Source organism: Saccoglossus kowalevskii, chromosome 8 (genome assembly GCF_978046115.1).
Source record: "Saccoglossus kowalevskii chromosome 8, keSacKowa6.1, whole genome shotgun sequence".
NCBI lineage: Eukaryota > Metazoa > Hemichordata > Enteropneusta > Harrimaniidae > Saccoglossus > Saccoglossus kowalevskii.
Genome location: NC_140648.1, coordinates 32,511,868 through 32,526,040, shown reverse-complemented (window position 1 = coordinate 32,526,040; position 14,173 = coordinate 32,511,868). Strand labels below are relative to the sequence as shown.

General features: G+C 40.6%; 2 protein-coding genes across 2 annotated transcripts; both read right to left on the bottom strand.

Moving 5' to 3' along the window:
- Nucleotides 1–2,213: 2,213 nt before the first annotated feature.
- LOC102802649 (uncharacterized) lies at nt 2,214–3,809 on the bottom strand. The gene has a single exon (XM_085502842.1). The coding sequence runs from the start codon at nt 3,807–3,809 to the stop codon at nt 2,214–2,216; it is 1,596 nt and encodes a 531-aa protein (XP_085358968.1).
- Nucleotides 3,810–3,844: 35 nt separating this feature from the next.
- LOC146739524 (uncharacterized) lies at nt 3,845–6,931 on the bottom strand. Its single transcript, XM_085502841.1, has one exon. It carries the CDS (start codon nt 6,929–6,931, stop codon nt 3,845–3,847), a length of 3,087 nt encoding a protein of 1,028 aa, XP_085358967.1.
- Between the last annotated feature and the right edge of the window lie 7,242 nt (nt 6,932–14,173).

The following is a 14,173-nucleotide window of genomic DNA, read 5'->3' as shown; positions in this document are numbered from 1 at the left end:
ACACGATGTTTCATACAGGCCGCCATTACAAGAATGTCGTCATACCAGAGAATAACTTACATCACGTGTTAGGGGTCATCTCCAATGACCTACAAGTAAGGGGCGTCTCACAAATATATATAACATGAGTACAAGTATACATTACACTTCCCCCTTTTTAAGCTGAGAACTTGTACAATAGAATCTCAAAGTTTAAATTCAAATGTTCTTTGCCTTCTTTAACAAAATAACAATAAACGTTAAATCCTATCATCAGAGGGGAGAGGTTACTCGCACAAATCACCCTCAAATGGATCCTCAGCATCAATTTTCCCTACTCTACAGGTTTGGTTTCACAATAGTAATCCACATCATGGATATGGGTATATTCTTTGAACTTTGAAAACATCAAAAATACATAACAGTAAAAACTCATAAATCTAAATGAACTGGTGGTTTTCTTATGCGTGTAGAAACCCTCAACATTGGTTTGGGTGTAGCAGGTACAGGCAACAACGGTTTACTAGGAGAAACAAGTGGTTCGATCGGAATCTGTTTACTTACTAAATTTTCCCCTGAACTAGATGGTAAAACTGCTGGAACATGCATCTCTCTGTCACCATCATGTGTAGAAAGGGAACTATACATGTCGCAACCTGTACTAAACCCTACTTTAGATAATCTAACATAATCAGAGTGGCGTCTCACCTCACGACCATCTTCTAATCTAACTATATAAGAAGAAGCATTTTTCTCTACTACTCTACCATTTAACCAACGTGGACCTGGCCTAAAGTTGTAGACAAACACAGTCATTCCAACTTCAAACTCTCTGGACTTTGTATGCGTGTCATGCCCAGATTTTTGCTTTGCTTGAGCACGAAGTACAGTTGATCGCTTGTAGCTGCCCCAGTAACCAACGCAAAATACATGTACTGATGTAACCTTCACTTTATTTATGACAAACAATATTGAGAAGATTGTAACACCGTCAAAACTGTGAAATACAAGAGTATACGTTCAGAAAATAATAACATGAACTTGCGTATTCGTATTGTAATAAGTACCAGCGCTACTATGCAAATAGATAGGCAATGATATACAGCATAGTGCGCCACCTAGTGGCGAGACTAGACGAATCTATCATACATGTACACACAAAATATGGTAAAGTTATACATGAATCTGAGCTCATACGAATAGATTACAAACTGTACATGGAATATGACTTGCATAATCGTATAGAAAACGACTGAGAATCTTAGATGAGTGTAAACTCAACTACACGAGTGTCAACTCAACTACACAACTGACGGCGACTCGGCATGTAAACTACGCCAACGTAAATCAACTAAATCGATAAGGCTACCAAACTAAGTCTAAACATAACAAAAGTCTTCTCAAGTAATTCTCTAGTAACTCCTCAAACGTTACCTACCTCGTTGGCAGCATAAACGTTACTTGGGCAGCGAAAAAGACGAAAACTAGATGCAGTGAAATGAGCGTTTCACTTCCAGTGAAAGCGAAAAATGGCGTCTGCCCCAATCCTCGTACAGAGCGCGCACAACACCAAAAACTGCCGTGAGATAAATAAACGAGTGGGAGCACTAAAAGAATCAGGAACAAGTCTAAACAACAAAACTACAGTACCTATTAGTATAACCTGTAGTAAAATTCGAAAGAAGACGTCTTTCACGTGTACATAGCACGCCGACAAGTGAACGAGGCTAAACAAAGCGCGGGAACGCAGCAAAGTTTCGGTTGCTCGGGCAACGGCAGCCACACTCCCATCCAAATCATCCAAGATGATTACTAAAAAGAGGAGGTATTCGGAATAAACAAATATCGCCTTATCAATGTAAAACATGTGAACGATCATGGTCAACTACTGTGTCTACTCAGTAGAAGAAGTAACATCATTTCAATCCTTCATGACAGGAAATGAGAAGAATCAGCTTATGAATTGGACGGTCTAAAAATGTTCTATTGTAAATTGGTTTACCTGTTTTATCTAAGTTCGGAGTGGCCATTAGTAGCTTTACCTTTTTCACAAGACCATCACTAGAGGGATAGGTCTCTTTAGCTAACCTCCAATCAGAGCGAAAGATGTTCTCGTCCTTTAGCATAACTATATCACCAACTCTTGTATTTTCTTTGGTACCTTGCCAGGTTTTCCTTGACTGAAGATTGTACAAATATTCTTTTTCCCACCTTGTCCAGAACAGATTAGCCAATTATTGGACTCTGCGCCACCTCTTTCTCGCATATATATCTTCCCTCACAAAATCTCCAGGAGGTGGAGGGGTGACAATTCCAGACTTCATTGTGAGAATATTGTTTGGCGATAGAGAAAGGAGTCCATTAGGGTCTTCCAAATCATCCAGCTGGGTTCCATTCTGGATCAGGATTCCATCTAAGACACTTCTGATAGTCCGGATCTGCCTCTCCCATACTCCGCCCATGTGGCTTGATGAAGGAGTGTTAAATAAGAACTCACAATTTTGGGGGAGAAGTTTTCTTGCGATACTATCAATGTTTAACTTGTTAAGATTCTCCTTCAATTCATGACTCGCACCAACAAAGTTGGTTCCTTGGTCACAGTGAATCATGAGGACCTTTCCTCGAATGGCAATAAGGCATCTCAATGTATTGATGAACGAATCCGTAGACATATCATCTAAGACCTCAATATGAACAGCTCTTGATGCGAGACACGTGAAGATTAACCCATACCTCTTCAGCTCCTTTCGTCCTTCTTTGATCATAAACGGTCCAAAACAGTCCAGTCCACAGTGGGTAAATGGTGGAGAGGGTTCTGTCCTGTCTTCTGGGAGGTTTGCCATTTTTTGTGTCACTCTTCTTCCTCTCAGTTTTTTGCACGTAACACAGTTTTGGATCAGGGACGACACTGTCGAACGACACCCAACAATCCAGTATCTATGGTTCCGAATCTCGTTGATAGTCATGCCTCGACCTTGATGACCTATGCAGTCATGATAATGACTTGCAACCAATGTTGAGAAATGGTTTCTCTTTGGCAACAAAATTGGATGCTTCACTCCATATAAGAAGGCTGACCTTTTCAATCTGCCTCCCACCCGTAGCAAACCATTCTCATCGAGAAAGGGGTCCAGGTTCTTTAGAGGATCTACTCTACGACTAGAAGTGTATCTCTTCTGGAGATTCTGTATACTGTCTTTGAATGCTTCTTGCTGTATAACTCTGATAAGGTTTGTCTCTGCTAAGTTTCTAACCTGTATTTTGGAGAATAGCTTTCCCCGTTTCTTAAGTGAACATTCAACAATGACTGCCACTGCTGTCACTGCCTTTGAATAGCTAGAAAATCTGCTCATCCTCTCTATGAAGCTAGTGAACTTCATTCTCTGTACAATATGTACAACTGTTGGTTTGACCTCTACATCATCTGGTGGGATTTCCAAGTCAATGTCTGCAGTCTGAGGTGAAGCCTCCGTTTCCCACAAAAACTTAGGGCCTGTAAGCCAGTTGGATTTGGCGATTTCATCAGCTGTTAGACCACGTGTGGCATGATCTGCAGGGTTATCAGTGGTTGGAACATATTTCCACTGTGCTGGCTGGGAAACTTCTCTAATTCGCTGAACCCTGTTCGCGACAAACATCTTGAGTCTCTTTGTATCATTCTTTATATATCCCAAGCCTACCTTGGAATCTGTCCAAAAATGATGTGACATGTCTTTATAGCCCATTTCTGTCTCAGGAACCTTAGAAACCTTTGCTGAAATTGTTGCAGCTTGTAGTTCCAGTCTAGGTATAGTTACAGGCTTCAATGGGGCAACTCTGGCCTTCGCCATGACTAAGGCACAGTGTACCCTTTCATCTGTGGTCTTCAGACACACATATGAACATTGTCCATAACCAGAAAACGATGAGTCAGGAAAGTGGTGAAGTTGTACTGAGACTGCTTGACCCAAACCATCTGGAATGAAGCATCGCGGAATTTTGATCTCAGTTTCAACAGCTCGGCTTTCCAGCGTTCCCAATCTGGACGAAGATCATCTGGCAATGGGTCATCCCAATCTGATCTGTCCTGGCACATTCTTTGAAGTATCATCTTCCCAACTAAGACTAAAGGCGAAATAAGACCTAAGGGGTCGTAAATTGAGGCAACTGTTGCTAGAATCCCACGACGAGTCAAGGGGTGATCCTTTAATGTCAACTTAAAACAAAAGGTATCTGAATCGATGCACCACAGTATACCTAAAACCTTCTCTGGCGAAAAACTCTTCTGACTGGGTTCAAGGTCAGTCTGTGTTATAGTCGCTCTTTTGGACTCAGAATTATTACAACTTATTTTGTGTAGCCGCAAGTTACCCTTTTCACAGATCTCAACAGCATTGTGAATGAGATCCTTCATAGCTTCTACACTTTGTTCCGACTTCAACCCATCATCAACATAGAAGTTGTTTTTCAAGAATTCTGAAGCGTTCTCTCCAAGGTGCTTGTAGTCCTTGGCAAGTTGTTTTAAGCCGAAGTTCGCACATGCTGGCGATGAAACAGCTCCAAACAAATGGACTTTCATCCTAAAGTCAACTGGGGGTTGTGTGAAGTCTTCGTCTTCCCACCACAAAAACCTGAGAAAGTCTTGGTGTTCGGGCTTCACACGAAACTGATGGAACATTTTCTCCACATCACATGTCAAGGCAATTGGGTGTTCACGGAACCTGCAGAGTACTCCAATTAAGGGGTTGATCAAGTCTGGACCTGACAAAAGGTGGTCATTCAAGCTTGAACCCTGGTAACGAGCGCTGCAATCAAAGACAACTCTTACTTTATTTGGTTTTCTGGGATGGTATACTCCATGATGAGGTATATACCATGGTGTTGATGTCAGTGGCTCATCATGTGGGACCATTACTGCATCACCTCTCTTTAGTATCTCTCTCATGAAAGTGGTGTAATGATTTTGATATTCTGGTTTTCTCTGGAATTGTTTCAACAAGCCTACGGCACGATGCATGGCTGCTTGACGATTATTTGGTAACTGTGGGGGTTTTTCATTCCTAAATGGTAGCGGCATCTCATAATACCCATCTTCTCTCTGCCGAATACCATTTGATACGATTTCTATAAACTTCATGTCTTCTTGAGACATAGTCTTATAATCTTCATCTCTGAAGTCTCTTTCTACGATACTCAGCAAATCAGCAATGGTGACTTCTTTGATTGGAGTCTTATATACATACATCACGTTTGATTGCTCGTCAGGCTTGATGGGGTTATGTATGGTTCTGCTAACAACCGTGTGGGTGTGACCAAATGCATCGAATTCCTCTGAAAGTTGAGTCTGAGATCCACCAACAATGCTCCAACCGAGTTTAGTTTCTACACCATATGGTTGGTTGCCACTACCTAAGACGCAATTCTGGGGTGCTAAAGCACTTGGGCAGTTGTATCCAATTAACAAACCAACTGGGCAGTCCTGCTTAGGAGTCAGCAGATCTGCAATCCTACAAAGGTGAGACCATTCACGAGCAGTTTTAGGTGTTGGGATGTGGGACCTGTCCAGTGGGATATGATCTCTGGAATATGTTGTTGGAAGAGGAATCCCTGAAGTAGAGTTAAATCCTCTCACCACAAGATTTTCATATTTATGACTTTCTACAAGGTCTCCCTTTGAAGTCATCGTTGACAAACGTAGCTTTGCTGGGCTAGAGTGTGCTTGTAGGTCTTCCCCGATCTGGTCCAATATAAATGTGACATCTGACATAGTGTCGAGCAGAGCATAGACCAGCATCTCACTACCTGGGTTTTCCTTGCACGATACCCATACTGGCACTACCATGGAGGAAACTGATTCTTTGTTACCGCTTAACACTTTGTGGCAGGTAGCTTCTTTTTGTTCAATCTCATGGGTTTCAGATGTCTTGTTACCTGATTTAGAGTTTTTATCTCTGTCATGTAAACTAGTAGGGTGTTTCTTATGGCAAACCTTGCACTCACACCTGTTGGTGCACTGTCTTGACATGTGACCTTCTCCAAAACAACCCAAACAGAGGCCTTTCTTCATTATAAAGTCTCTTCTTTCGTCCATGGTTCTTCGGGAAAAGTTTCGACAATCTTGAACAGTGTGATTTCCCTTATCACAGAATATGCATTCATTTGATTTATCAACTGTTTGAACCGTAGTTGCTAATGACCTTTTCGAAGGTTGCGAACGAGAGTAATTATTCGACTTCCTGTAAGTATGATTACCATCTGGTTCCATTGCATTAAATTGCTTTGGTTCAAAAACTACAACAGGATCATTTAATATTTCTGACTCCTCCATAACAAAGGTAGCGAAGTCTCGAAACAACGGGTAACATCCACGCTCTCTTTTGTTTCTAGCAATAAGACGATTCCACCTATGACCTAACAATTCTGGTAGTTTAGATACTAATCTCCTGTTCTCTCTCATGTCATCAAGTATATGGAGTTCTCGGATTTCAGTAGCAGCCACAACACACTGTTGTAGTAGGTCTGCATATCTTCGTAAACCTGTTTTGTCCCTGGTTTGAATCTTTTGCCACAAATCAAGCTTTGATCTGAAGGCTTCCGCAATGACGAAGGGATTGCCAAATCTCTTTTCAAGAACACATTTTGCTTCCTCAAAGGCATTTTGGCTCTGTAGAAGAAAGAATCCACTCACTGCTTCCCTTGCCTGGCCTCCTAAATAACGTTTCAGGTAATGAATTTTCTCACCCTGTGGAATGCCTCTACTTCCGATCAAGGTGGTGAATGACGATATCCAATCTGGGTATTGAAGTGGGTCTCCAGTAAAGACTTGTGGTTCAGGAGTAGGTAGACGGCTCATAGCAATTGTCCGGGCAAATATTTCTGCTGTCAACTCTGAAGATGGTAGGTGAGCTTGAGTGTCTGTGTTCATGTTCTTGGTGTATGGCGTTGGAGGAGCACATTTCTCAGGAGGTACCATTTCCTTATTTACAGTTGGACAAGTGCTTAAGATAAGGCACTTTCTTTGACAGTTGAGATGTGCTGCGAATTGAATCAGAGTCATCTTCTTCATCGCTATACACTTTCAGTTTTGCTTCTTCTGCCTTCAACTCGGCAGCTAGTTTCTGTTCTTCTAATTCCCGTCTCAAATTAGACATTTTCCTTTCAGTATGTAAACTCCTTCATTTTTCTTCCAAACTTCTTTGGTTTTCTTCAAACTCAATTTGTTCTATCATTTCTTGTTTCTTGTTAAGGAGTACTTGGGCTTCCAACTTAGTTTTCAAGGCAGCTGCCTCTGCTGCGGCTTCTCGACGTCGGTATGAACTGCTTGAAGCTTTGGAATATCTGGAGACTGAAGATGCTTTTGATCCCTCATGCTTGATATGCAACCTTGACATGAGGTCTTTGTTGTTGTTAAATACTATTTGAGCTTTATCAAGTTGATTGATGGCCTGTCTGGAGCTTTCAGAAATCTTGTCGAGAGCCTTTCCTAACACTGTACTCTCTTCGCCTGGCAGGACACAAAGATGCTCTTCAACCACATCTTGCAATACTTTTCAGCAGTTTTCAATATCCAATTTGACTGCTGTCAATTTCTCTTCGTCTATGGTTGGCTCAGTTACAAGTTTCTGTGCATTATCTATAATGGTTATTAGATCAAAATGATTTTCCCAGAATTTACCTGTTAGTACTTCACTTCTATACTGTATTGCTTTTTCTGTAAGTTTCCATGTTCTTTCTGACCTCCGCAGTTGACTTGTCTCTTCCTCAGTTTGACTTTCAACGGGAATTCCACTCAATCCCATCTGTGCCTCTGGTGGCACATCATTGTCATGTGGACTAATGTCTGTTGGTGTGATGGCCTCATCAGCCATATCTGAAAAGAGACTATTAAACTGTATGGTTAAATTGAATCAAAATTGACTAAACACTAATTCACAATCTATTTCAAAAGGCAGATACGCTCACTATTTGGCTGGGAGTGTGGTAAACAAACAATCCCGACTACAATGGAAAAGCACAGAGCGCAAGAGTAAGCCAAGTACAGATGTCGAGCTTGCTAATAGCACAGATTCCAAATATGACACTAAATGACACCAAGTTCAACAAATATTTGAATTATAAATGCAGAGTATACTCAGTATGCAGATTGAGTCTTATTCTATATCACAATTCTCATTGGCCGCGACACCTGAGAGCTATACTAAATTCAAGCAAGTAACTCAATGTCCAACACAGTTCATGTTTGATAATTAAATCAATGACATTCACTGTCTGCTTGTGTACACAAATGTCAAATGTTATATACAACATGCATGTTTCATACAATGTTCAAATGTACTGGATCTTGCAATCTTGTGTCTATATGTAACAGTCTTCTGTTGTCAACGGTATTCTGAAGAATAGCTGTATCCTCCATCTGCTGTATAGAGTGCTTTCGAGTGTCCACTGATTGTCTTGATAGTAGCGAAGTCTATCCGAATGACATCTGGACGTTCAGCTTAGTATACGATACGATGCAGTGGATAGTGCAGGCAATTCCTTTCTTTGACCTCACAGCAATGACTATAGTTTCGACCAGAAATTGTTGACTGTCGAGTTTTGACTGTAGCTGCCCCAGTAACCAACGCAAAATACTGATGTAACCTTCACTTTATTTATGACGAACAATATTGAGAAGATTGTAACACCGTCAAAACTGTGAAATACAAGAGTATACGTTCAGAAAATAATAACATGAACTTGCGTATTCGTATTGTAATAAGTACCAGTGCTACTATTCAAATAGATAGGCAATGATATACAGCATAGTGCGCCACCTAGTGGCGATACTAGACGAATCTATCGTACATGTACACACAAAATATAGAAAACGACTGAGAATCTTAGATGAGTGTAAACTCAACTACACGAGTGTCAACTCAACTACACAACTGACGGCGACTCGGCATGTAAACTATGCCAACGTAAATCAACTAAATCGATAAGGCTACCAAACTAAGTCTAAACATAACAAAAGTCTTCTCAAGTAATTCTCTAGTAACTCCTCAAACGTTACCTACCTCGTTGGCAGCATAAACGTTACTTGGGCAGCGAAAAAGACGAAAACTAGATGCAGTGAAATGAGCGTTTCACTTCCAGTGAAAGCGAAAAATGGCGTCTGCCCCAATCCTCGTACAGAGCGCGCACAACACCAAAAACTGCCGTGAGATAAATAAACGAGTGGGAGCACTAAAAGAATCAGGAACAAGTCTAAACAACAAAACTACAGTACCTATTAGTATAACCTGTAGTAAAATTCGAAAGAAGACGTCTTTCACGTGTACATAGCACGCCGACAAGTGAACGAGGCTAAACAAAGCGCGGGAACGCAGCAAAGTTTCGGTTGCTCGGGCAACAGCAGCCACATCGCTCATTTGGTTGTAGTAAGTCCAAATGTGTCCTTAATTTTCGTCCCATAAGTAGCTCTGCAGGCGTTTTACCTGTCGTAGAGTGTGGTGTCACTGTATTTGAACAGAAATCTTGACAACTTTGTTTCCACACTCCCACTACAAGGCTTTTTCATTCTTTCTTTGAACGTCTGAACCGATCGTTTTGCCAGGCCATTTGATCCCGGATGATATGGTGGAGACGTTAAATGGATAATACCATTTGCATTCATAAATGCTTGAAATTCACTGCTTGTGAATTGGGAACCGTTGTCTGATACCAGTGTAGTTGGTAATCCCTGCGATGAGAACAGTCCTCTCAGTTTATTTATTGTAGCTTCTGATGTTGTACTAACAATTGGAATTACCTCCATCCACTTGGAATAAGCGTCAGTCACAATGAGAAACATTCGGTTCAGGAAAGGTCCTGCGAAGTCAATGTGAACACGATCCCAAGGTCCTTTAGGATATTCCCATGGATGCATGGGCGTTGTGGGTGGTAGTTTAGCATTGATCTGGCATGCATTACAACTCTGCACAGTAGCTTCAATATCCTTGTCCAGATATGGCCACCAAACATAATTTCGTGAAAAGACCTTCATTCGGACAATTCCAGGATGAGACTCGTGTAGTAATTGGCCCTGTGCTGGCACAATCACTCTACTTCCCCAAAGAATGACGTCGTCTTGCACACTCAATTCTGTTTTGCGGACAAAATATGGCTTTAATTCTGATTCATCCACCCTTATACTCGCTGGCCAACCATGATGAATAAATCTTCGAACATGTGATAGGACTGGATCGCGGTCTGTCCATTTCTTAATATCACTTGCAGTCACTGGTGAAACATCTAAGAACTCCATTAATAATACAGTATCTGTTGGCATAGGAATTTCTGGTGGACTTTCAGGTAACGGTAACCTACTTAGTGCATCTGCTTTACCCATCAGTTTTCCGGGTCTATACACGAATGTGTAGTCATATGCAGACAATGTTAAACTTCATCGTTGTATTCGTGGCGAGGTCATAATTGGTACACCTTTGTCTTCATTAAATAATGACTGTAAGGTCACTCAATATTTTAAAGTGCTTACCAAAGAGATAATTATGAAATTTCTTAACCCCAAATACAACTGCAAGTCCCTCCTTTTCGAGCTGTGAATAGTTTTTTTCTGCTGGTGCCAATGTACGCGAAACGAATGCGATCGGTTTCTCTGAGCCTTCACTTGTGATGTGAGAGAGTACGGCTCCAATACCATAAGGAGATGCATCACATGCAAGTAACAAATCCTTACTTGGATCATAATGAACCAACAACCTTGAAGTATTTAACAACTCTTTGGATTTCCTGAAAGCATCATCCTGTTTTTTACCCCAGAACCATTTTGTGTTTTTGTTTAGTAACAGGTGTAGTGGGGCTAACACGGTAGACAGATTACCCACAAAACGACCATAGAAATTGAGAAAACCCAAATATGACTGTAATTCTGTGACATTACGTGGAATGGGTGCTTCCATTATAGCACGGACCTTACTTTCAACAGGATGTAACCCTTCAGTATCAATTTTGTATCCCAGGTATTCTACTTCTTTTGCATTGAAAATACATTTATCTTTTCTTGCTCGAATCCCCGCTTCGGATAACTTGCACAAAACTGTCTCTAAATTCTGCGAATGTTCAGATTCTGACTCCCCAGTAATCAGAATATCATCAATGTATACACAGACATGTGGTATACCTTGCAATAGACTGTCCATACATTTCTGCCATATCGACGGTGATGAAGAAACACCAAATGGGAGGTGGTTATACTGGAAGAGACCACGGAGTGTATTTATTGTGGTATATTTCTTGGAATCTTCATCCAGAGGAAGTTGTAGATATGCATTGCTTAAGTTGAGCTTGGTAAAGGTTTTTCCTCCACTCAATGTAGCATATAAATCTTCAATTCTTGGAATTGGATATGTGTTGACCTTTGACACCTGGTTTATCATTACCTTGTAATCCCCACAAATACGGACATTTCCATTATCCTTCAGAACAGGGACAATAGGTGTGGCCCAGTCAGAGAACTCAACTGGCTCTATGATTCCATCACGGAGAAGTCGATCCAATTCTAGGTTAACTTTTGCTTTCATCGCATATGGTACTTGGCGAGGCTTGAAGAATTTTGGTTGGGCATTTGGGTCTACATGAATTTTCCCGGACATTTTCCTAACAGTGCCTAACCCTTCTTGCATACTTGCATACTTCTTGCATACTTCAGCATACTTGTCCACCAGTGTTTCATGAAACTGTGAACTCTTAATATGACAAATATCAGCCCATTTTAGCTTGAATACCTTCAACCAATTTCGGCCTAATAAATTTGCACCACATCCTTCAACTACTAGGATTGGAACAGTAGCACTTTGACTATTATACCTAGCATGAACATTCATTGCACCCAATACTCTGATTTTCTCACCAGTATATGTACTAAGCACAGAGGTAGATTTACTAAGAGCTGGTATTTTACCTAAAACATTAACATATGTTTCTACGCTCATCAGAGACACAGATGCCCCAGTATCAATTTGCATGGTTACAGGCTTATCATTTATCTGAAAATCGACCTCTAGAGGGCACACTTTCTCTTGATCTGACCCCACAACATTGAAAAGTGTATAACTAGTGTCAAGAGTTTCTGAACTAATGTCACTTTGTACTAAGTTTGTTGCATGTTGATCATCCTTTCGTTTCCATGCTTGTTTACCATGTTGTTTACTTTTGCATGCTTTGGCAATGTGTCCTTTCTTGTGACAATGATGACATTCAGAATCTTTGAAACGACACATTTCCTGTGAATGATATTTCCCCAGACAACGGTAACATGGTTTGGTATTACCTTGGTTGTTGCCACTGTGGTTTCCATGACTACCAGAACCTCTCTGTTTATTCTGGTTAGTTTTCTTGGGTTTGACCTCTTGAACTGTGTGAACTTTCTCTTCCCTCCCTTGTGGAGTGGCTGATTTCAATACTTGAATATCTGTTGCATTTTTCGTTGCAATTTCAATACCTTGCGCAAGTTCCATGACTTTCTTGAAATCAAGTGCTGATTCGGACAGTAGCCTTCTCTGTATGCGATCATCCTAGATGCCACATACTAGCCTATCCCGTAGCATCTCTTGCAAAGTAGCCCCATAATCACAGTGTTCAGCAATATGTCTCAGTGTCTGAGATCTGCTACAAACTCGGCAACAGAGTGACCCGGTTTTCTAACTAGCGAATTGAACTTAAACTGTTGAACAATGGGCGATGGCTTCGGGTGGTAATATGCTTGCATTAATTCACAAAGTTCTGTGTACGTCTTGTCGGAAGGTTTGTCGAGCGACACCAAGCTACGCATTAAACTATACGTTTTTGCCCCACAGACACTCAGTAAAACAGCTCGACGCTTTGTCGTATCAGTAATTTCGTTTGCGATGAAGTATTGCGTCACGCGTTCCGTATAGTGTGACCATTCTTCGTCTGCCACATTGAACTCTTCAATTTTCCCAAAAGATGCCATTTTCATTCAATATTGATAAACGAAATGAATCTTGGAGTACTTGCCAGTTTACCTCGTCGCCAATATGTAATGTATTCACACAAGTCCAACCAGTGAGGCAGAAATAGCTTTTATTCATTCACACGATGTTTCATACAGGCCGCCATTACAAGAATGTCGTCATACCAGAGAATAACTTACATCACGTGTTAGGGGTCATCTCCAATGACCTACAAGTAAGGGGCGTCACACAAATATATATAACATGAGTACAAGTATACATTACAGACATATACTTAATGTTTTCGAAATTTAACTGCGGGGTTGGCATTGCAATGACTATATATACATGCAACTCCGCCAACGTTTTGAACGCTTTTATCAACTTTGCATGCTGTTTCTATCATCTTTACGGTCAGTCAGCTCATTTGATACTCTGCTAATATAGGCTGTTTTCATCTCGCTTTTATTCATTTGTTTGACTTTACAATTGCGGGTTTCTATATGCCAACGACTTAGGGCAAACATACAAATACATCTACAAACTTTGTAATCACTTTGCACAACTTTGCGTTCACTTTGTACGACTTTTCACGGTAACTTAACAGGTCAAACCCCACTATGTGCCGACAGCGTCACCAACTTGATCTCCGAAAATAATAAGGAAATTGGAAAAATGTTCATGAATTTGGAAACAAGCCTAAATTTCCATTTCTTTCTACTAAAAATAATTTACATCACAGTGAAAAAAAGATGCACGAACGTTGTCTCATATCTTTGATATGTATGTGATGAAATCAAAAAAAAAAAAAATCCCCGGCTGTTTTTTTCAGGCAGTCTCCCATGCAAGAACTAACGATACCCGATTAAGCTTAACTTTAAACTTTGTCTCTTCAACTACCCACACTACTGCTTACGTAATTTGAAATATACTCGAACTGGCGGCTATTTCATTTTTGAAACTGTTTTAAACTTGATAGCATTTGTACAAGTATTTTCTTGAATTGACCTATGACCTCTACATACTCCGACTGATAGTACGCTATTTTAACGGCAATGTGCGAAATATATATTTACGTTTTCGAACTTTTGACTATGGAACCCGTCAATATAATATCATATGTAACATTGCCAAACGAATCTACAAACTTTGCAATCGCTTTTTATATCTTTGTAATCAGTTTGTCTTTGATTTTCGGTTCGCAGTGGCGATAATCTGCTTACATATCGGGAATTTTCTAGACATATACTTAATGTTTTCGA

Excerpts from the sequence above, each read along its gene's own strand:
- LOC102802649 (XM_085502842.1), bottom strand. The coding sequence starts at position 3,809 with ATGGCGAAGGCCAGAGTTGCCCCATTGAAGCCTGTAACTATACCTAGA.
- LOC146739524 (XM_085502841.1), bottom strand. The coding sequence starts at position 6,931 with ATGGTACCTCCTGAGAAATGTGCTCCTCCAACGCCATACACCAAGAAC.